The sequence below is a fragment of the Rhinopithecus roxellana genome, chromosome 12 (assembly GCF_007565055.1).
Source record: "Rhinopithecus roxellana isolate Shanxi Qingling chromosome 12, ASM756505v1, whole genome shotgun sequence".
Lineage (NCBI taxonomy): Eukaryota > Metazoa > Chordata > Mammalia > Primates > Cercopithecidae > Rhinopithecus > Rhinopithecus roxellana.
This window is the reverse complement of record NC_044560.1, coordinates 7,885,891-7,909,455: the sequence shown is the minus strand read 5'-3', so window position 1 is coordinate 7,909,455 and position 23,565 is coordinate 7,885,891. Positions and strand designations below refer to the sequence as shown.

Here is a 23,565-nt window from a genome sequence, read left to right as displayed (position 1 = left end):
CTACCACTTGCTGAACACCGATACATCACTGCATGCCTGGCCTGACTTGGCTGGGCTCTAGAGCTTGGGCTCTTTTGGCCACAGTACTCTGTCTCCTCAGAGCACCTTTGTCCTTTACTCCTGAAATATTTGAAACGTCAGGAAGACGAGACTTGTCCTTGGACAAGCGGCAGAAGGCCAGGGTATGGCCAAGTTATCAGGATGCTTCTCTCTCCTTCCAAATAGGGTTCCCCTAGACCACCTAGCCCCACTATGCTCTAAGAAAGAATCATCGTAATTCCAGCCTCCTCTCCTCCCCTTGGACCCCCAAACCTCTCCACCTGCTCCAGGTGCCCCACAGTCTGTGGCAGGACCATTGCTATGTAAATGTCTTGCAAATACCCTGGTGTCAACCACCAGTTCTCCAGTGAGGCAGGACTACCTCCTGAGACCATCACTTCCCAGCCATGCGGCCCAGGGCAACGACCATCTGCTCCCTGTTCTTCCTGCTACGGGTCCTGGCTGAGCCGGCTAAAAACTCGGACTTCTACCTGCCTGGGGATTACCTCCTGGGTGGCCTCTTCACCCTCCATGCCAACATGAAGGGCATTGTTCACCTTGACTTCCTGCAGGTGCCCATGTGCAAGGAGTGAGTCTCCAGTGTGGGGCTGGAAGTGGCAATGGGGATGGGATGGGAGGCCAGATCTGGTCCTGTGGGTCCTTGGGAGCTAGACCAGGACCAAGGGCTTAGAGCACTCCTTCCCATTCATTGCCAACCCCCTTATTCTAGATCCATGCTCCTAGCCCTCAGGGAGGCCTCATACAACACGGGTTACCAAAATCTTTGGCGATTGTGCTCTGAAACACTGAGACTTGGGTCATCTCAGTGTCATTTATTTATTTTTAAATAGAGTTACAGAATGTTCGAGCCTAGAGGGCTTTTAGAGGCGATCAAGACTGCTCTCACCCACTTTGGCAACTGGGGGACTCCCAATGGGTCCATGTAAAAGCCCATTCAAAATCCTCTGGGATGCAGAATGTGATTTTTCTCTATATAAAGTTCTCAGACTGCATTTTCCAAGGGCTGTGGCTGGGTGGGTAGGGGTGCTTTCTGGCCTAGAGGGGAGTTCCTCTTCCCCCACCTCTTCCATGAACCCCTTGGGATGACAGCATCACTTGGAGATTGTGGCGCCTGGGTGCATCTGCATGCAAGCACGAAGGCTGGGACATGGAGCCAGCCTGGGACTATAAAACAGTGACCTCTTGCAGAGAGGGTGAGGGTTTTGTGGGAGACAAGGAGAAAGGTAGGACAGTGCAAAAGATGATTAAGGGTTGACTATAAGAAATGCATTATTTATGACATTGGGGAAGATTATATGTTGGCTTGAGAATGGTGAAGGTGATGGCACTAGGCACAATGCTGGGTTTTCTAATGCTTGTGACCATGGTGGGGAGTATAATGAAGGTGATGGTGGTGATGAAAGTAATGGTGATGATGCTGACAATGTTGATAACAGTAATACTGGTGATGATGACAATGAGAAAAAGTATGATGGTGATGGTGATGGTGATGATGATGGTGGTAACGGTGGTGATGATGGTGACAGTAGTGATGATGATGGCAGTGGTGGTAATAGTGTTGGTAATGATGGTACTGGTAGTGATAATGGTGATGATGATGATGGTTTTAATGATAGTGTTGGTGATGATGGTGATGGTAGTGATGATGGCGTTGGTGGTGTTGATAATAGTGATGCTGATGATGGTGCTGATGGTGGTGATGGTGTTAGTGATGGTGTTGGTGATTATGGTAATGGTAGTGATGATGGTGATGGTGGTGTTGATGATAGTGTTGCTGATGATGGTGCTGATGGTGTTAGTGATGGTGTTAGTGATGATGGTAATGGTAGTGATACTGGTGATGGTGTTAGTGATGGTATTGGTGATGATGGTGATGGTAGTGATGATGGTGACGGTGGTGATCGTAGTGATGCTGATGATGGTGCTGATGGTGGTGATGGTGTTAGTGATGGTGTTGGTGATGGTAGTGATGATGGTGATGGGGGTGGTGGTGATGGTGATGCTAATAATGATGGTGCTGTGATGGTGATGGTGGTGAGGGTGTTACTGATGGCGCTGGTGATGGTAGTGGTGATGGTGATGGTGGAAATGGTGGTGGTGATGGTGGTGATGATGATGATGGTGGTGATAGTGATGGTGCTGATAGTGATGGTGGTCATGGTGATGGTGATGATGGTGGTGATGATGGTCACAAGGTTGTGGTGACAGTGATGGCCCTGGTGGTGATATTGGTAATACAGGTAGTGGGTGATGATGTTGATAGTGGTGATGGTGATGATGGAAGTTTTAGTGGATAATGGTGGTCACATTAGTGGACGTCAGTAGAGTGGTGATGGAGATTATAGGGATGGTATTGATTATGGCCTCATCGATAATGGTGTCAGTGGTGGCCATATGGGCAATGGTGACCCTAGAGATGTGGTATGGTGACAATGACATGGTGAAAGTGCTGGAGCCTTCTAGGGTGGTTCCTTCTCAGTCAATGCCTTGGCTTTCCTGTGGCAGGGAGGAGGAGCAGGCTGGTTCTCTTATCCCTCCCTTTCTCACTCTGGATCTGCTTCCATCTCATACTGCTGTGGCCCCTCCAGGTATGAAACGAAGGTGATGGGCTACAACCTCATGCAGGCCATGCGCTTTGCGGTGGAGGAGATCAACAATGACAGCAGCCTGCTGCCTGATGTGCTGCTAGGCTATGAGATGGTGGATGTGTGCTACATCTCCAACAACGTCCAGCCGGTGCTCTACTTCCTGGCACAGGATAACAACCTCCTTCCCATCCATGAGGACTACAGTAACTACATGCCCCGTGTGGTGGCTGTCATTGGCCCTGACAACTCCGACGCTGTCATGACTGTGGCCAACTTCCTCTCCCTCTTTCTTCTTCCACAGGTGAGGCTCCTGGGCCCTGGGGAGTGGGGCAGAGGAGTGGCTGTCTATAGGCCTCAGAGGCCACTTCTTCCAACAATCATGGGAGGTGGTGATAGGACCAGAAGCAGGGTCAGGGCATCAGCCCAAATCTTGAGAAGACAGCCCAGCTTATGGAGTAAGGGCTCAGGCTTTGGAAGTGGGCAGATCTGGTTGTGCAACTTGGCACCGAGTCTTGGCCACAGTGAAGCCTTTGGCAAATCTCTTAACTCTTCTAGGCCTCAATTTCCTCACCTGTAAAGTGGGATGATAAGCGTTCCATCCCAGGACTATCTGAAGATTAGTGTTTCAATCTGTGTAAATTTCGAGCACACAGTAGGTAGTAAATAATGTTGTTTTATAAAGCATCTTACACAGGAATAAAAACTTGGAGTGCTTAGTATTATTCTGCACAGTTGCCTAGCACAAGGTCTGCCTCACAGTAGGTCCTCACGAAAGAGTGATTTGTATTACGACTATTATTATAACTATTATCATAATCATGATTGAAAGTGGCAAGTGCAGTACTGGTACAGGCTACATGTTCATTAAAGATCAGCTAGCAAAAAACTTGGCACACAGTTAGATAGTCACGAATATTGTGATTGCTACTGTTTAATGTTAGTACTTTTACATGAAGCATCTAGCTGAGGACTAAATTCATTCTTTCATTCATGTAACAGATATTTATTGAGCACCTACTATGTGCCAGGTACTGTTGTAGGTGCTGGGGTACAGCTAGCAACAACATAGAAATCATTGCCTTCATGGAGCTTCTATTCTAGTGGGGACAGACAGAAAATAAGTGTAAACAATAGGTGATGCAGGATGTTAGAGGTGAGAAGTGCAATGAATAAAATAAAAATGTGGGGGCTCTGTCACGTCAGTGGAAAGGAGGGGCTGGTAGAGGGAGATTGCAATTTTCAACAGGGTGGTCAGGTGGGTCTCACTGGCAATTGGGCAAAGACTTGAGGGAGGTGAAGGAGTGAGGGAGCCATGAGAGACCTAGGAGAAGAACATTCCAGGAAGAGGGGTTAGCAAGTGCCAAGGCCAGGAGGTGCCTGGTATGTTTGTGGAACTAGATGAGCACAAATGGAGCCAGAGGGAGAGAAGAAGGAGATGAAATCAGACAGATGAGAGCTGTGCAGATAAATGATTGAGCGCTTAGGGGCTATTCAAGGACTCTGGCTTTTCCTGGGTGACGTTAGGAGCTATTGAGGAGTTCTGAGAAGAGGAGTAAAGTGACCTGATGTGTGTGTGAGCAGGTTCACTGGGCTGCCATGTTAAGCTTAGACTGCAGGGGAAAGGTGGGTGGGTAATGTTGCAGTGCAGGCCCGGGATGATGGTGGCTGGACAGGAGGGAGCGGGGAGCTGGTAGGCACTGGATGGATATATTTTAAAGGTAGAGCCAAGAGGATTTGCTGACAGATCCAGTGTGGCCTGTGTGCGAAAGAAGAGTCAAGGACAACTCCAGAGTTTTTGGCCTGAGTCACTGGAACGATGGACTCATCAACCAAGATGGGGGAGGATGTGGATGGAATGGGCTCGGAGGAGAACAAAGGTTCAGTTACGATTTGTGAAGTTTGAGACGTCAGACAGGCAGTTGTGGTATGCATCTGAAGTTCAAGAGAGAAGTCCAGGCCAGGGCTATCCACTGGGAGTTGTTGGCATGGAAATGGGATATAAAGCCATGAGGCTGGATAGGACCACCAAGGGAGGGGGAGAGCAGCTGGAGAAGAGGCAGGGACCGAAGCCTGAGCCCAGGGTCCTTCAAGGTTAAGAGGTCATAGAGAAGAGAAGGAACCAGGAAAGGAGATGGAACACCCAGTGAGTTGGGAAGAAAACCATGGAGCCCCGGAGGCAGAAGGAAGAAATGTGGCTGGTTGCTGAGCCTGATGGTGATGAGGGGGAGGAGGAAAGCGCTGTTCCCAGTAAGAGTTTCTAGGTGATGGGGATGATGGCTATGTCATTTACCTAGCCCAGGATGTGGTTCTCACTAAAAGCCAGTGTGCTGATGACTATGAGGATGATGGTATATGTGGCTTGGCCCAGGCCGTGGTACACAGTAGGTGCTCAATAATCATGATGAGGCTGAGGTAAGGCACCTGGCCTAGGGCCTGGCACACAGTAGGTTCTTATTGCATGGGGCTACCTGGGGACCATGATGATTGACGATGGTGTAAACCACCTACCCCTGGGGTGACTTGCACTAGGTGCTTCCCAAATGATGATGGTGGATACAGCCCTGGGGTGAGGGCAGAGCACCCAGTGGGGCACTCGCTCATGCCACGGCCACTCCCCTCACAGATCACCTATAGTGCCATCAGCGATGGGCTGCGAGACAAGGTGCGCTTCCCGGCCTTGCTGCGCACCACACCCAGCGCCGACCACCACATCGAGGCCATGGTGCAGCTGATGCTGCACTTCCGCTGGAACTGGATCATCGTGCTGGTGAGCAGCGACACCTATGGCCGTGACAATGGCCAGCTGCTTGGCAATCGCCTGGCCCGGGGTGACATCTGCATCGCCTTCCAGGAGACACTGCCCACAATGCAGCCCAACCAGAACATGACGTCAGAGGAGCGCCAGCGCCTGGTGACCATCGTGGACAAGCTGCAGCAGAGCACGGCACGCGTCGTGGTCGTGTTCTCACCCGACCTGACCCTGTACAACTTCTTCAATGAGGTGCTGCGCCAGAACTTCACGGGTGCCGTGTGGATCGCCTCTGAGTCCTGGGCCATCGACCCGGTCCTGCACAACCTCACAGAGCTGCGCCACATAGGCACCTTCCTGGGCATCACCATCCAGAGCGTGCCCATCCCGGGCTTCAGTGAGTTCCGTGTGCGAGGCCCACAGGCTGGGCCGTCACCCCTCAGCAGGACCAGCCAGAGGTCTACCTGCAACCAAGAGTGTGACAACTGCCTGAATGGCACCTTGTCCTTCAACACTGTTCTCAGGCTCTCTGGGGAGCGTGTCGTCTACAGCGTGTACTCTGCGGTCTATGCCGTGGCCCACGCCCTGCACAGCCTCCTCGGCTGTGACCATGGCACCTGTACCAAGAGGGAGGTCTACCCCTGGCAGGTGAGGGGGTGGCTGCCATAGAGACTGCAGGGCACCTCCATCCTCCTCTCTTGGGGTTCTGGGCAAATGGGTGTGAAAGGGCACGGGTATCCCATTCTTCCAGACACATAGCACTAGTCCTTCCTGGTGCCAAAACAAAATTGCTTTTTAAATTAATTTAATGCTCACCATTCAAGATAGTAGTCTGTTCTTGGACATTCAGGTGGAATTCACCAGAAGGAAATCCCACAGGCAGTGGGAACCACAGCCCCGCCCCCCCACCTCCCCACCGACCAAGTCTCTCCAGGGTTGAGAGCCTGGGACGGGCTTGTGTTTTCCTGTGGACCCTCTAAGGCCTTGCATTGCTTTTATGGATCTTCTCATTACCCTCGTTCTCTATCACCCTGGTTCAGACATAGACTTTAAATCTGTTCTTCTGGCTTAACACACACATCCACATCCATAGTAACACACAGAAACACCCCACCACGAAGCCTTCTGGGATATAGAAGGCTTCACTGAGGATCAGAGGAGCAGAGGGGATTTACATTAGAGATGCGCACTTTATACTTTGCTATTGGAGATCTCTGTTCTTAAACGGTTCCTTGGCTTTTTCACAGTTTGGGGCCAGCCTCCCACCCTGTTGCTTAGCCACTTTCCTAAACCCTGCCCATCTCCCCTCTTCGTTCTCCCCTTTCGCTCACTTGCTAGATCCCTCTCCCATCTTCAAATAACTGTTCACTTCTTTAACAGAACAAATTAGTTTGCTCTGAAGAAATTCTCTTTCTCATTCTATTTAATTGTACCTCTCTATCCCATAATCTCAGATCCTAACCTTGCAACCATAAACACTTTTCTTTTAAAAGATTGCAGTCATTCTTTAAAAGGAATTCTGGTGTCAGTTGGTAAAAATACTGCCTATTGTTATATGTCCTGTTACATTAATAATATACATAATTATCATGGGTGCTTTACTGTTGAGTGCCTACTAGGCACTCAATGGCTAGTATACATCGCATCTAACTCATGACTCTCCTGTGAGGATAATCTACAGGTAGAAAAACTGAGGGACAGGAAGTCAAAGTGACTAGCCCGTGATCACTCAATGGTAAGTGGTGGACCCTGGTTTTGAACTCAGGTCTGGCCTATTCTGCTGCGGTTTTCCCGCCTCACCTTCCAGGCATCCTCCCAGCTGCAACTGGAAGGAGCTATGATGAAAGACAGTTGACAGCAGAGACCAAAGGGCACCAGTCATAGCAACCAGGATGTCCCATCCCTTTTGTTGAGCACCTACTATGTGCCAGGCCTGGGGGACCACCAACCCAGGGGGAGATGAGGACAGTTAAGAAGATCTGTCTACCAAGTGTAGCAGGAAGTCAAAATTGCAGCTGTGCATGGAGCAGGGGCATCATCATGGTGGGAGAAGGTCAGGGAAGGCAGGACTGAAGTAGGGAGTGAACAGACACTGGACCTTCCAGGAGGAGAGTGGGAGAGTGGTGGCCTGGCCACGTGGTCAGGCTCGAGTGGCGAAGACTGAGAGGTGACCCGAACTGCAGGTGATACTGGAGGACATCCAGTGCCAGGTGAAGGAGAGGGGGCTTTGTCTAGAGGCAGCAGGAGTTCATAGAGCATTCCAAGCACTGAGATGACGTTCTTGAGACAGCCCTACAAGCCAATTTAGAGCTGGGGTGGGGGATGATGCAGTCAAGTAGCAGGGAGCCCAGCCCACCCTACGTAGGCTTCACCCAGGGTCTCCGCTGGCATAAACAGAGTCCTTGTGTGAATTAGAAAATGATGCCCTTTTGTGCAGACAAGTTAGACCAAGATGCTCTTTGGCTTCAGATGGACGCAGACCTGTAGCAAGCGCATGGCTTGGTGACCTGAGTCGGCTGGACTCCAACTGTTCCTCCCAGTTGTCCTAACTGGACCCATTCTTGCAGGGCACAACCTGCAAAATGGTATGTGGTGTCCTTACTACCTCCCACCCTCCTTGCCAGGTCACACCACGACACTCTGTTTATTTTTGTCGTAACAGGTGTCCTAAGTTGTGACTGTGTTGATATCCTTTGTTTGTTTATTGATTATTCCCCACACCTCCCAAACAGAGGCCAGTGAGAGCAGGGACCCTGTCAATCCTTTCCAACGCTGTATCCCAAGTTGCTGGCACTGGTCTGGCTTGGCGTTGCTTCTCAGTGAATATTGAATGAATGAATGAATGAATGAATGGGTACTTATGTGCCAGACACTGTGTTCACCTCTTTACATGAATTCTCAGTCATGCCCAGACAGACACTGTTGAGCAGATACTGTTATTACTACGTGGGTGCTCTCCCGTACACAGGTGAAACTGAGGTTTAAAGAGGTGACAGGCACCCAGCTAGGGAGTGGCCAGGGGTGGTGATGAAATAGTGCTGGAGTAGTGGGGATGGGCACCGCTATGAGAGGCGAGGCAGAGAGAGAGAGGCCTCAGGGGTGATGAGAAGAGCTGGAGATGACACTGGGTGGATGTGCTGCCCGTGGTGATGGTGGTGGTGGGATCAGATCAGTGGGAGTTTGGGTAAATCCAGGCTGGCAAATTTGTGGCCATCCCAGCAAAAATGCTCAGTAGATTAGCAGGGTGTGGTGGCTCACACCTGTAATCCCAGCACTTTGGGAGGCCAAGGCAGATGAATCAAGAGGTCAGGAGTTCGAGACCAATCTGGCCAACTTGGTGAAACCCTGTCTCTACTAAAAATACAAAAAAATTAGCTGGGCATAGTGGAGGGCACCTGTAATTCCAACTGCTCAGGAGGCTGAGGCAGGAGAATTGCTTGAACCCAGGAGATGGACATTGTAGTGAGCTGAGATCGCACTTCTGCACTCCAGCCTGGGCGAGAGAGTGAGACTCCGTCTTTAAAAAAAAAAAAAAATTCAGCCAGTCGTTGAATCATAGAGGGTCAGGGTTGCGAGGTCTTCTCAGGTTCCGGTCCAATCCTTTTATTTCACAAATGGGGCCCTTGGCGGTGGTCTGGCTCTTCCCCACACACCTCTCTCCACCCCTCTCCACCCCTCGGGCATCTTGGATATGGCCCACCTGTTCGTACGTTGTGAAGCAGGTGGCAGTGAGCTGGGCAGAGCTTGGCAATCAGACCTGGAATGGAATCCCAGTGCTGCCACTACTAGCTGTGCAAACCTGTGCAAATTTAATATCTCTGAGCCTTGGTTTTCTCATCTGTTAAGTGGAAGGAATCATATGTACCCTGTTGAGTTATTGAGGGGATTTGCAATCATGATGCAAATTACCTGGGGCAGCTAAGAGGCTGAATATACTCTTCTTCTTCTCTGGCACCAAGTGCTGGTCTCAGGAGAGAGTGCGGGGTTGGAGAGGTGGACTTGAGTCTGCCTTAAATGTACAGCTTATGCTGGGGTAGGGGTGGGGCTATATGGGGAAGGGGAAACAGGGTTCAGCCTGATGAGGGAACCCCAAGGTGCCCAAGTCCCTGCCAATAATAGTCTAGGCTCCCACCCACTCAGGACAATTACAAGGCCAGTGCTTTCTGACCCCTTGGGGGTGATATCTTGGATCCCTCCAGTCCCAGGTGCTCAATGCTGCTTGGGCAGGTCACTACAGAGGTGCAACATGGGCATCCAGGACCTGACTCCTAGGGGCCTCCGCCATCCTGATCCTCATCCTCAGGCCGACCACCTGGTTGGAGCCTCCTTCTTCTTGGCGTGAAGGACCATTGCCCTTGGGCCTAGCAACCTGTGCTGATTCCAAAGAGTCTTTCTGAGTCAGGACCTCACCTGCTGGGCAGGGAAGGGAGAAGGCCAGGACCAGACTCCCTTGGCTACCTGTCTGTCTGTGTGTCTGTCAGTCCTTGAGGCAGGTGAGCCCTAAAGGTGTAGCCCAATGGACACTCCCATTTATAGAGGGAAAATCTAGGAGCCAGGTCCATGGGATATTTGAGCTGGAAGTCCTTTCAGGGTTAGCCCAGCAAGGTTCAGAAACTTGCTTAGAGTCACACAGCAAATTGTGGACAGAGCTGGGACTGGACTTTAGGTTGAAGGATGCCCACTTCAAAGCGTGCTCTAGTTTGTTCCAGCTGCTGCCTACTGAGAGTGATGGGGTGCTGGGGGTGGGGGTGGGGAGAGACTGGAATGAGAGCTGACGCTAAGGTCTGGGGAGGCAGGAAGGACCCAGGGATCAGGGGAGATCCCAAGTGACCTTTGCAGGTGACAGAGACAGTGGACTCTGTACCTCATCTCATGTGTTGGGTTCCAGAGGGATGACTGAGGTGACTCCCAGGGAAAAGGAATTGTATCAGCATCTTGGTAGGAGTGATTCCTGTCTCGGGCTCTGCTCTAAGTCCCTAACATAGATGAACTTATTTTTTGCTTCCAAGCCCAGAAGATAGAGTTTTTATTGCTCCTACTTTGCAGAAGAGGAAACGGGTTCAGAGAGGTTAAGCAACAGGCCCAAGGACTCACAGCAAGAGGCAGAGCTGAGGCCTGAACCCAGATGTATCTGATTCCAGAGCAGAGCTCTCAGCCACTGACTCCTAAACTGCCACCTTTTTGGAGATTTATTGCCTCCATATTACAGAGTTGGAAATCAAGGCTAGTGGAATGGTAGAATCTTGCCCAGGTCCAGGAAAAATTCTGGCTCGGTTCTGATGCTAGCTCCACTTCCCTTCCCTCTGACACTGCCAGCTGCTTGAGAAGATCTGGAAGGTCAACTTCACTCTCCTGGACCACCAACTCTTCTTCGACCCGCAAGGGGACATGGCTCTGCACTTGGAGATTGTCCAGTGGCAATGGGACCTGAGCCAGAATCCCTTCCAGAGCGTTGCCTCCTACTACCCCCTGCAGCGACAGCTGAAGACAATCCAAGACATCTCCTGGCACACCATCAACAACACGGTCAGCCAGGGGGCCTGGTGGGTGGGCAGACCTGGGGCGGGGCCTGGTGGGTGGGCAGACCTGGAGCGGGGCCTGGCTGGCGGGCGGGGCCTGGCGGGCGGGCAGGGCCTGGCGGGGCCTGGTGGGTGGGCAGGCCTGGGGCGGCCTGGGGCTCATGATGGAGTTGCTAGGGCTGTTTTCATTATGGACAGAGCTTGGAGATTCTTTATCAATTGCTGGGAGATTCTTTATCAATTGGTGGGGGGATGTCTATTTGTGGGTGTATAGTCTGGGGTCCTTTCATTCCCCCATTCATTGGGAACTGTGTCTGTTCAGAGCTTTCTAATTTCCCAGGAAGAGGGGCTCAGGGGCCTCTGCAAATTAAACATTCACTGAACATGTGTGTGCCTCGCCTGGTGCTAAGGATTTCAGTTCTCACATCAACCCTGGGGCAGTGGTCCCCAACCTTTTTGGCATCAGGGACTGGTTTTGTGGAAGACAATTTTTCCACAGACTGGGAGGAGGGTAGTTTCTGGATGATTCAAGTGCATTACGCTGTGTGCTTTATCTCTATTATTATTGTAATATATAATTGTAATATATAATGAAATAATTGTACAACTCACCATAATGTAGTATTAATGGGAGCCCTGAGCTTGTTTTCCTGCAACTAGAAGATCCCATCTGGGGGTGATGGGAGACAGTGACAGATCATCAGGCATTAGATTCTCATAAGGAGCACACAACCTGGTCCCTCACATGCACAGTTCACAATAGGGTTTGTGCTCCTGTGAGAATCTAATGCAGAGGTTGATCTGACAGGAGGTGGAGCTCAGGCGGTAATGCAAGCGATGGGGAGCAGTTGTAAATATAGATGAAGCTCTGCTCTCGCTCACCTACTGCTCACCTCCTGCTTCGTGGCCAGTTTCCTAACAGGCCACAGACTGGTACTGGCCTGTGTCCCAGGGATTAGGGACCTCTGCTTTATTAATAACTGCTAGGATCTCTATTCGTGGGTATATGGTCTGGGGTCCTGTCCTTCCCGCATTGATTGGGAACTATGCATGTTCAGGGCTTTCCAGCTCCCCAGGAAGAGGGGTTCAGAGACCTCTGCAAATTAAGCACTCACTGGACATGTGTGTGCCAGGCCTGGTGCTAAGGGCTTCAATTCTCATATCAACCCTAGGGGATAAATACTACCATTCTCTCCATTTTATAGGTTAGGAAACTGAAGGCATTGAGAGGTTGTGTGACCTGTCTGAGACCACACAGTTAGTCTGTGGTGGAGGTTCTCTATATACAGCATACAGCTAGTCTATGGTGGAGGTTCTCTATATACAGCATTCAGGCTAAAGCCTGTGATATGGCTTGGCTCTGTGTCCCCACCCAAATCCCCACATGTTGTGAGAGTGACCCAGTGGGAGATAATTGAATCATGGGGGTGGGTCTTTCCTGTGCTGTTCTCCTGATAGCAGATAAGTCTCACAAGATCTGATGGTTTTAAAAATGGGAGTTTCCCTGCACAAGCTCTCTCTGACTGCTGCCATCCATGTAAGACATGACTTGCTTCTCCTTGCCTTCCGCCTTGATTGTGAGGCCTCCCCAGCCCCATGGAACTGTAAGTCCATTAAACCTCTTTCTTTTGTAAATTGTCCAGTCTTGGGTGTGTCCTTATCAGCAGCTTGAAAGTGCACTAATACAGCCTGTCATTGGATGCTCTTGTTTTAGTATGGTAGCTATGCCTTCAACTGAGTCTGACATCTGTCAATCTAAAGATCCATTATTTTACCCTCTTTAGAGAATAGACCATCAGAATTCTGCTGGAGTAGGAAGGGATAGAGACCTACCTTGTGGAGTTGGGGAGGGGATCTAGGGATTGAAAAGCTTCTGGAAGAGCCTTCATCACTCTCCTTTGCTAATACCCTGCACCCTCTTCCCCCCAATCCCCAACAGCACACTCTATCCGCAGTTGGAGAGGTACCTCATGCTGTGCGTTTCTGAGTGCCTTGAGGATTTTTGTGGAGTATATTAGGGTGGTGTCTGTGTTAGTTTCCTGGGGCTGCCATAACAAAGTATCACAGACTGAGGTGGGTAGGGAGCTTAAACAGATGAAATTTATTGTCTCACAGTTCTGGAGGCTGGAAGTCCAAGATCAAGGTGTCAGCAGGGCTGGCTCCTTCTGAGAGCTGTGTGGTAGAATATGTTCCAGGCCTCTCCCCCAGCTCCTGGTGGTTTGCTGGCACTCGTTGATATTCCTTGACTGTAGATGCACCACCTGTATTAGTCCGCTCTTGAATTGTTACAAAGAAATGCTAGAGACTGGGTAATTAGAAAAGAGGTTGAATGGGCATACGGTTCTGCAGGCTGTACAGGAAGCATGATGCTGGCATCTGCTCAGCTTGTGGGGAGGCCTTAGGAAACTTACAGTCATGGTGGGAGGCAAAGGGGGAGCCAGCTTTTCACATGGCTGGAGCAGCAAGAGAGAGTGAAGGAGGAGGTATCACACACATTTAAACGACCACATCTCACAAGAACTCACTCACAGTCAGGAGGAGAGTGCCAAGAGGTTAGTACTAAACCATTCTTGAGAACTCTATCCCCATGATCCCATCACCTCCCAATCACCTCCCACCAGGACTCACCTCCAACATTGGGGATTACAACTGGACATGAAATTTGGGTGGGGACACAGATCCAAACCATATCACCACCCCATCTCTGCTTTCACCTTCAGGTGGTGTTCTCCATGTGTCTGTCTCCAAATTCATCCCTTTTATGAGAACACCACTCATATGAGATTAGGGACCAACCCTCCTCCAGGATGACTTCATCTTAACTAATTATATGACTATGTTCCTGCAATGACCCTATTTCTGAATAAGGTCACATTCTGGAGTCCTGGGGACTAGGTCTTCAAGCAGGATATAGTTCAGCCCATAACACTGTCTTAACTTGGGTTTCTCCCAGAAAGCAGTGCCTGAGATAAGGGTTTATGTGCAGAAGATTTATTCCAGGACATGATACATGGACAGGAACAGGAGTGGGAGACTGGGGAGAGTTCCACAGGGAAGAGGGAAAGTTGGTGCAAGAGAACAACCTCAAGCCAGACACTACTCTGAACAACTGGAGGTCAATCTTACTGGGACCTCCCGAAGAGCCACCTTAGCATTGTCTCCCAGAGGAGGGTGGCAGTAGTCCACTAGCTCCCATCGCCTGGTGGTCGGGGGTTGCTCTGTGGGGTGTTAGCTCCAGAGGTCTCCCATGGGCATTTCATACGGCAGCCTTAGGGCAGAACACAAGACAGAGCTGTGTAGCCGAGGCCAGGTGCTAACAAATGGCATTTCCTTGAAATTGGTGACTGCAGCAATGGCTGGAGTAAACAGTGGGTAGAGAAAATATGAGGCAGGCCACAGAGAGGTCCGTTTCTTGTTCCACTCAGTGGCTTTCCTTGAGCCTGGGGAGTCACAGACTTTTTAGACTTTTTAGAGCAGTAGCCAGTTCAGCCTCTAACAGAGAGCTGTTTGGTGGACTCAGCCACAGCCCAAGGTTGTCACTGATATTCATCTCTCTCTTCCACCGACCGTTCTGGATTTCTTCACTCCCAGCCAGCATTTGGCTACTCTCAGTCACTTGCCTGGGTGGTGATCCAGACCTACCTCCCCAAGGTGTCTGGGCCCTTAGTTGCCTTGCCTTTCTGGGCTGTGCCTGCTGCAGATCCCCACCAGCAGGTGCACTGGGATTGAAGCACCCAGGGTTGCCAGACCTACTCCTTGGGTGCCGGACCTACTCCTTCCTACTCCACTCGTGTAGCAACCACCTCAGCTCCACCCACAAATCCAGGTCAGTTACCTCTTCCTTTCTTGGCCTTCTCATTCACTGGCATGAGGACCCCAAAATGACCACATGGTAATCATAGAGCCCTATAGTGTCTGCTGGTGGAAGTATTCCCCCTTTGGGAACCAGAATCTCTATTCCAGCAAAGTCTAAGATTGTAGAGAGGAGAAGCACCAATGCTGCAATGGGCCCATGAGAATAATGGTGCATGTAGCCAATCTTTCTGGTTGCTGGATACACATATTCTAGCTGTTGGGGCCACAACATTATACACAAGCCATTCATTCAAAACTTCATCTTAAAGGGCAGTGTCCCCACCTTGCAGGGCATCCTGAAGACGGTACCTTAGCTGAACTTTTAGTATGCCATTTCATCTCCTGGTTAGATAGGATACTTCTGGGTAATGTGGTATATGTTAGGATCAGTGGAGCCTGTGATCACGTGCCCATGCCACACCCCTTTACCATGAAGTTGACTCCTGATCTGAGGTGATATGGTATCCTGCATTAGTAGTTCATTCGCTCTGGAAGCCCTCAGAAGGCGATGCTGCACTGAAATCAAGGAAGGAAAATTCTTATGAGGTTGAAACACTGCTTCTTCCAGAAAGAAAAGGATCTGATGTAATAGATCTTTCAGCAGTTGGTTGGCTGGTCTCTTTGAAGAATTGTGCCAAGTCAAGGGCTCAACGTGGGTCTCTGATGCTGGAATGTTAGGTGTTCTGCAATGGCAGTAACTAGGTCAGCCATGATGAGAGGAAGCTCAAGTGAGAGGAAGCTCAAGCTATTGGGTTCATACCCATAGCCTCCATCCCTGACATCATGGCTACTCTGTGCGGGCCTTGGGGTGGCTGAGGACAGAAGCCAGCTGACCTCCGTTGGACAAATCCTCCTCTTCCTCCTCCTCCTCCTCCTCCTTCTCATTCTCCTTCTCCCTCTCCCCCTCCCCTTCCTCCTCCTCCTCCTCTTCCTCCTCCGTCCTCTTCCTCCTCCTTCCTCTTCCTCTTCCCCTGCTGCTGCTGCTGCTGCTGCTGCTGCTTCTTCTTTCTTCTTCTTCTTCTTCTTCTTCTTCTTCTTCTTCTTCTTCTTCTTCTTCTTCTTCTTCTTCTTCTTCTTCTCCTTCTTCTTTTTCTTCTTTTTCTGAGACAGTCTCGTTCTGTTGCCCAGGCTGGAGTGCAGTGGCGCAATCTTGGCTCACTGCAACCTCCGCCCCCAGGAATCAAGTGATTCTCCTGCCTCAGTCTCCCAAGTAGCTGGGATTATAGAAGTGCACTACCATACCTGACTAATTTTTGTGTTTTTAGTTGAGAAACAGTTTCGCCATGTTGGCCACATTGGACTGGAACTCCTGACCTCAATTGATCTTCTGACCTCGGTCTCCCAAATTGCTGAGATTACAAACATGAGCCACAGTGCCTGGCTGGGACAAGTCAACCTTTCAATCTGGTTTCTTTTACTTTGTGTTTGCTCTCTGGTTTGCATTAACATGAGACACAGAGATCTTCATGCTTTGTGCTCACTCTCATGGATCCATTCATATACCTTTCCCCAAGCAACCTTGTCTCTATTCTTCCACTCTTGTTCCTTCCAGGGCCCTGAACAACCAGCCAAGCCATTCCATATGTCCAGGATCTCAGGAATATCCATCCTTCCGGACATCTCTCCATCCACACAAAGCAAACAACCAAGTGTTCTGCTTGCACATCTCTACATACAAGCAGTATCTCCCATCATTGCTGTCCTTCAGGATTCACTCTGAAAAAAGCTTTGTATCCCTGAAAAAAGCTTAGTATGGCAGCAGTCCACTGTCAGCTTACATTAACATATCAAACCAACCTACTTGTGAATCATTCCTGAGTGTTCTTCTCTATTTGTCATAAAGAATCTCTCCATGAGGTCTTATGTGTGATTTGAGGGAGAGGCATTTGTTATAAGATAAATAGATATAGGAGTCACAATAATTGATTTAAGAAATTTACTTGGACCCACTGGTGCTTCTTGGATACCATTTCCCTTATATGAAGACTTGTTTTTATTCCTTCCTCTCTATAAGACTCTGTGAATCTGATAGTCGCTTGATGTCCTGGGGTCAGATACTCAATTTCCATAATGGCCCAGCAGGACTCCAAGAGTTGATTTTCAAGTAGTGAGTAGCATGTTGTGTAGAAGGCATGGCATTGTTGCATCTCTCTCTTAGGGCTTGCCAATTCTTATAAGCATAGATAACTCAAACATCATCACATCTCCTTGATCATGTGGCCCCAGTGGCAGGATCGCTTACACAGAAGCCAGGGTCTTCTTCAGAGTCATTCTCTGGACCTGTTACCTTCTGCCTTGAAACTGAAAGCCTTCTGTATCACCTGATAAATGGGTTGGAGCAGTATTTCCAGGAGCAATTTATGTTGTCCCTCAAATCTAAAGAGGTTCACAAAGTGCCACACTTTCATGGTACCAGGTGTAGGGTCGATGACTTGTCTATTATCTTAGAATGGATGTCCTGGCATTCTCTGTACCATTGGCCTCCTAAAAACATCACCAATGTGACAGCACCCCCAACCCCAAGTTTTGAATCTTTGTAAGGTTTATCTCCAACCCTCTGGCATTCATAGGTCTTGCTTGGATATAAAAGTGCTTGCTACTTTCTACTAACCAGGTCCAATTACCATGGTGTCATGAATATCATAGACCTGCATGATATTCTGCAGAATGTCAAGATGAACAACTTCCCTGTGGACTATGCTGAGATCGAGAGTGAAAGAGTAAATTCTGTGATAAGATAGTGAATGCTAGTGATTAGATAAGATAGTGAGTGTTAATGATAGAACATGTTTCTTCTTTTTAAACACAGATGTTTATAATAATAAATTTCCCTCTTAAGTATTGTTTTCACTGTACCCCATTAATTTTGGTACATTTTTAAAATGTTTTATTTTTGTGATAAAAGACATATAACATTTACCAATTTATTTTTAAGCATACATTTCAGTAATGTTAAGTATATTCACGTTTTTGTGCAGCAAATCTCTAGAACTTTTTCATTTTGCAAATTTCTAACTATTCCCATTGAGCAACTCCGCATTTCTCCCTTCCTCCAGCCTCTGGCAACCATCCTTCTACTTTCTGTTTCTATGAGTTTGACTACCTTAGATACCTCATATAAGTAGAATCATATAGTATTTGTCTTTTTGTGGGGTTATGTTGTGTTTTCATTTTCATTAATTTCAAGGTATTTTCTAATTTCCCTTGTGAATACTACTTTGACCTATTGTTATTCAAGGGTATGTTGTTTAATTTCCACATATCTATGAATTCCCCAAATTTCCTTCTGTTATTGATTTCTATTTCATTCGATTGTTGTTGGAGAACATACCTGTTACTATTGCAGTCCTTTCAAGTTTATTAAAACTATGTTTACTATTTGCTATAAATAAATAGCAATGGTGTCAGAGGCCAAAATTTTCTCCAGTGTCCTTTTTTGTCTCCCATTTTATCTTTGGTTTTCCCTAGATATTCCCTTTTTTTTTTTTTTGAGGTGGAGTCTCGCTCTGTCTCCCAGGCTGGAGTGCAGTGGCGCTATCTCAGCTCACTGCAAGCTCCGCCTCCCGGGTTTACGCCATTCTTCTGCCTCAGCCTCCCGAGTAGCTGGGACTATAGGTGCCCACCACCTTGCCTGGCTAGTTTTTTTTTTTTTTTTTTTTTGTATTTTTTAGTAGAGATGGGGTGTCACCGTGTTAGCCAGGATGGTCTCGATCTCCTGACCTCATGATCTGCTCGTCTCGGCTTCCCAAAGTGCTGGGATTACAGGCTTGAGCCACCGTGCCCGGCCGATATTCCTTCTTAATTGCTGTCTCAGCCTTGCAGTTATTTCGGTTGTATCCCTTGATTGACGTGGTGGTGAGATAGAGGGGAAGTGTTCTGTAATCCTGTGATTAGGTCTCAATCTTTCAGTAAGCCTGTGCCCCAGAACTGTGAACTTCATAAGTGCTTCTCACCCCGCCCCTTTAGGTAAGACAAGAAGGCTAGAGAGGGCTGGAGTTGGGATTTCTCTTTTCCCATGTCAGTTAAGTTCTGGTAAAATTCACATCAGTTGGGTTCTGGTAAAATAGTTTCCCTTGAGGAAAGGCATTTGTTAAGCAGAACAGAATGCTCTGAGCATATTTCAAAATGGCTCCTTTCCTTATCCCCTGCTAGAAGCATGAGGGTTTTTTTTTTGCCTACAGTTTCTACCCCAAAAACATAGGTGGCTCCTAGACTTCCTCCCCTGAACATCCTGCTGGTTGGAGAGGGGAGGAGGCCCCCAGAATGTGGGAAAAGAGGACTCAGGGTCTCTTGCCCTCCCTCCTCCAGGTCCCTGTGTCCATGTGTTCCAAGAGGTGCCAGTCGGGGCAAAAGAAGAAGCCCGTGGGCGTCCATATCTGCTGCTTCGAGTGCATTGACTGCCTTCCCGGCACCTTCCTCAACCAGACTGAAGGTATGATTCGCAGGCCTAGCACTCCTGCCCTGCCCCGGCCCCACCCGTGGAGTCTCCAGGGCTTGTCTCCTTTGGCAGGGTCTCTGGAGTTCCCCCCAGGGGGTGTGAGTGTCCAAAGGCCAGGGACCAGATCTGATTCCTCTTGCATCCTCCCAATACCTAGTGTAGAGCAAAATCCTCCATACGGGCTGCTTCAGAGAGGGAGGGAGAAGGGACGGGCCAACACTCCCCCAAGCCAGACTGCAGCTGATCCCACTCCACACACACGTAGCCCGGGGTTCAGGGAGTCAGGCTGGGGAATACCCACTGGATGAATGAATGAATGATGTTTGCAATAGGAGGAGAGTTTCTGGAAGACAGGGAAGACACTATCTCATTTATCCCTCTGGCTTCCCAAGTGCCTAGCATAGCTCAAAGCATAGCCTGGTTGCTTAGTGGGTGCTTGTTGAATGACTTCCTTGATGAGAAGAATGATCATTTCTCCCCATAGAACATAAAATCTAGGAACATGCAGACAACGTCACCTCTGTCCACATTAATGTTTAGCACAGTTCACAGTTGGAGCTCAATTCTTTTCCATGACTTCATGTGAATTAAATGGATGAAGACATTTACCAATACAAGTATTTCATATGTGCCTAGCAGACCACAGGACACAGAGGAGGTGGTGAACGAGTTTGTGGAATGATTTCATTGGCCTTCCTCCCACAGTCAGTCAAAAGCAGGGAGGTGAGGGCTGGGTTTTATCCATCTCTCTGTGGCCTTCCACCCCAGGTCCCTATCACAATGGATGCTGCTCAAAAACACATGTATTGCATGCATTCTTTGAGTAAGTAGTTGAATGCCTCTCACACCAGAGGGTGAGGTCTTGGAAGGGAGGAACTATAGTTGGTAGGCTCTGGGTCAAGGAGACCTGGGTTCAAATCCTGCCTCTCTAACTTGCTGACTTTGGGCAAGTTACTTAACCTGGCTGAGCCTTGGTTTCCTCATCTGTGAAATGCAGTTGCTGTGAGGATTTGATGAGCGAATGCACATGAGAGACTTGAGGAGTATTGGCTGTGAACGCAGAGGTGGCCCTTGGTGCTCTCTCTCCATCCCCGGGGCCTGGCCCTGTGCAGGGCTGGGAGGATGCAGGTGCTTGGGAGACGGGCTTGGCTAATGGGAGTCGCTGTGGGCTTTTGCAGATGAATACGAATGCCAGGCCTGCCCGAGTAACGAGTGGTCCCACCAGAGAGAGGCCTCCTGCTTCAAGCGGCAGCTGGCCTTCCTGGAATGGCATGAGGCACCCACCATCGTTGTGGCCCTGCTGGCTGCCCTGGGCTTCCTCAGCACCCTGGCCATCCTGGTGATATTCTGGAGGCACTTCCAGACGCCCATGGTTCGCTCAGCTGGGGGCCCCATGTGCTTCCTGATGCTGACGCTGCTGTTGGTGGCATACGTGGTGGTCCCGGTGTACGTGGGGCCGCCCAAGGTCTCCACCTGCCTCTGCCGCCAGGTCCTCTTTCCCCTCTGCTTCACCATCTGCATCTCTTGCATCACCGTGCGCTCTTTCCAGATCGTCTGTGTCTTCAAGATGGCCAGCCGCTTCCCGCGCGCCTACAGCTACTGGGTCCGCTACCAGGGGCCCTACGTCTCTATGGCGTTTATCATGGTACTCAAAATGGTCACTATGGTGATTGGCATACTGGCCACAGGCCTCAATCCCACCACCCATGTTGACCCCGATGACCCCAAGATCATGATCGTCTCCTGCAACCCCAACTACCGCAACAGCCTGCTCTTCAACACCAGCCTGGACCTGCTGCTCTCAGTGCTGGGTTTCAGCTTCGCCTACGTGGGCAAGGAACTGCCCACCAACTACAACGAGGCCAAGTTCATCACCCTCAGCATGACCTTCTATTTCACCTCATCCGTCTCCCTCTGCACCTTCATGTCTGCCTACAACGGGGTGCTGGTCACCATCATGGACCTCTTGGTCACTGTGCTCAACCTCCTGGCCATCAGCCTGGGCTACTTCGGCCCCAAGTGCTACATGATCCTCTTCTACCCGGAGCGCAACACGCCCGCCTACTTCAACAGCATGATCCAGGGCTACACCATGAGGAGGGACTAGTGCCACCCGGTGGCGTCTGGGAGGGAGGGAGGGCCACGGCGTTGGGAGGCAGAAGCCAGATGTCTTCCCTGGCTGGCTCAACTCCAGATGGAAGCAGGGAAGCCATCCCCGACTACTCCCACCTTGCCCTGGTTAATAATTTAGCATTCCTTGGAGGTCCTTGGCATCTGGGCCATTTTTACCCACTTAGTGATGGGTGTCTTAAAACATCCACACTTCACTGATTTCCCTTGACCTATTTTACATGCCAGGCACTGCCATCTTCTAGGAAAAAAACCATCCAAGGTGACCTGTTGGTCTCCAAGGACAAAGTCTGATTTAGCAGCCTACAGCTGCCATCTGGCGGTCGCAGTGGGCACCTGCGGGTTGCAGCTCATTCCCTTACTCATGGTCAAGGCAAAGGGAGGCCTTGGGTGCGCTGGGCTGGGTGCACTGGGCTGGGTGCATTGGGCTGGGTGGGCCGGGCTGGGCCAGGGTTGGTGTGGGCGGGTGGGGCCTGCCGGTCAGCACGCGAGCTCGGATAGTGCAGCCATGGCTCCATTTGGTAGCTGTCTCACATGTCCATTTCCTTTCCTTATTCCTGAAGCACTTGGGCCCAGGTCCCTGGGTTATCTCTAAGGGATGGCCAGGCATAGCATGCTTCCCAAATGCTTGTGAATAAACCTCACTTGGGTGAAATGAATGCACTTCCTTCCTGTTTTCTGACGTCCCCTGAGAAAGAACATGTGGAATTAGGAGACCTCAGTCTTAATCCCAGTAGTACCACTTCCAAACTGTGTGACTTTGGGCCATTGTGTTGACTATGAGGGGACAACAGTTAACATTTATTGCCAAGTCCCTAGTTAAGAACTTTACTACTTTACCCATGTATTCCTCACAAAACTCTATTGGTTGTGTGCAATTATGCTCCTTATTTTACAGACAGTGGGGTGAGGGCAAGGGGAGAAAGAACTCAAAGAGGTTATGGAGCTTACCCAGAGTCATAAAGCTTGTCTGAGCACCCCCTTCCCCTCCCCAGAGCCCATTCCTGGAGCCACTGTCCTCTACAGAGTAACATTCAGGCAGCCCTGCCTGGGAGGCTCTCCCCACCACAGTGCACAGGGGGAAGGCTCAGGCTTCCCGGACAAGAAACTGTGCTATGGCAGGGGCTTCAGATTTTAAGCAGGTGGCTGGTGGGTGCAGTGACCAGAAAAGCCTTTGAGAGAAGCTGGCATTTGGAAAGAACCTTGAAGGACAGAGAAGTGTTGGAAGGCAGGACGTTTGGGTGTGTGGGGGAGGGGCAGGTGGGGACAGCAGGAGGAAAGGTGGGATGGAAGGAAGCCCAGGCAGTTCCAAGAGGAGCATGTGGCTGAGAGTGGCCAGGCTGTGAGAACCCAGCTTCGAAGGACAGCTAGGGCCAGATGTGGGGTGCCCGGCCCCGGGTGTCTGGACCTTGTCTTCTCTGGGTGGCTTCTGTCAGAATCCTGTGCACATGCTGGTTTACCCCTCTTCTGAATCACCTGGGATGCCATCTTGGCCCTTTCTGGCCACAGTGACCAGCCTCCTCTGCGGCTGGGTCCTCTTCCCACAGTCCCCAGGGCTGGCCTGGCCTAGTGGGCTGGAGACTGTTGGGCGCAGACCCCAAGGATAGACGGTCAGGGTTTTTCCAAAATGTCCCTTTTCTGTCCCATTCACTCACTTCCCAGGGGAGCCCAGAGCCTGGGCCGAGGCCCACCCCAGTCTCGAGCTTTCGGGGAGCCACTCTGCATGATCCATCCCTGGGTGCGGCTGTGTCCCGTCCCCCTTGCCCTGGGGACCAGATTTTCAGAGGCTCAGGGAGTTTTAAGCTGTTAATTCTCTTTTCTTGCATGCTTCTGATGCCTTGGTTTAATTTTTTTTTTTTTTTAAGAGATAATCACCGAATTTCTTGGTTCTGCTTCACGGACCACCATGAGAGAAGAGAATGCTGGAATCCCACTGACCTCAGAGGGCCTCTGCTCCATACCTCCTAAAGCAGCCCAGAGGCTGGGATCTTGAGCCTTTAATGTTCCCCATCCAGTGATGGGAGCCTCACCAGCACAACTGTAGTTATCAAAAAATTATTCTTAGATTGAATCAAAACCCTACTCCCTGGGATTCCAGTTTATGGACACTAGTTTTATCCTTTGGGACCATGAATTAAATCTAATTCCTAGCCTAAGCATGGTAGCTCACGCCTGTAATCTCAGCACTTTGGGAGGCCAACGTGGGAAGATTGCTTGAGGCCAGGA

General features: G+C 49.9%; 1 protein-coding gene across 1 annotated transcript; it reads left to right on the top strand.

Annotated features, from left to right (window-relative positions):
* Nucleotides 1–445: 445 nt before the first annotated feature.
* On the top strand, nucleotides 446–21,316 carry TAS1R2 (taste 1 receptor member 2). Its single transcript, XM_010385565.2, has 6 exons — nucleotides 446–628; nucleotides 2,649–2,949; nucleotides 5,272–6,045; nucleotides 10,714–10,923; nucleotides 19,080–19,203; nucleotides 20,388–21,316. The coding sequence occupies exons 1-6, from the start codon at nucleotides 447–449 to the stop codon at nucleotides 21,314–21,316; spliced, it is 2,520 nt and encodes an 839-aa protein (XP_010383867.1). The 5' UTR covers nucleotide 446.
* Nucleotides 21,317–23,565: the final 2,249 nt, after the last annotated feature.

What these genes read in the sequence shown, in the direction of transcription:
- TAS1R2 (XM_010385565.2), top strand. Translation starts at nt 447, where the DNA reads ATGCGGCCCAGGGCAACGACCATCTGCTCCCTGTTCTTCCTGCTACGG. An exon ending in CAGGTGCCCATGTGCAAGGA is followed by an intron (nt 629 to 2,648) that starts GTGAGTCTCCAG and finishes TGGCCCCTCCAG; the next exon opens with GTATGAAACGAAGGTGATGG. An exon ending in CTTCCTCAACCAGACTGAAG is followed by an intron (nt 19,204 to 20,387) that starts GTATGATTCGCA and finishes GGGCTTTTGCAG; the next exon opens with ATGAATACGAATGCCAGGCC.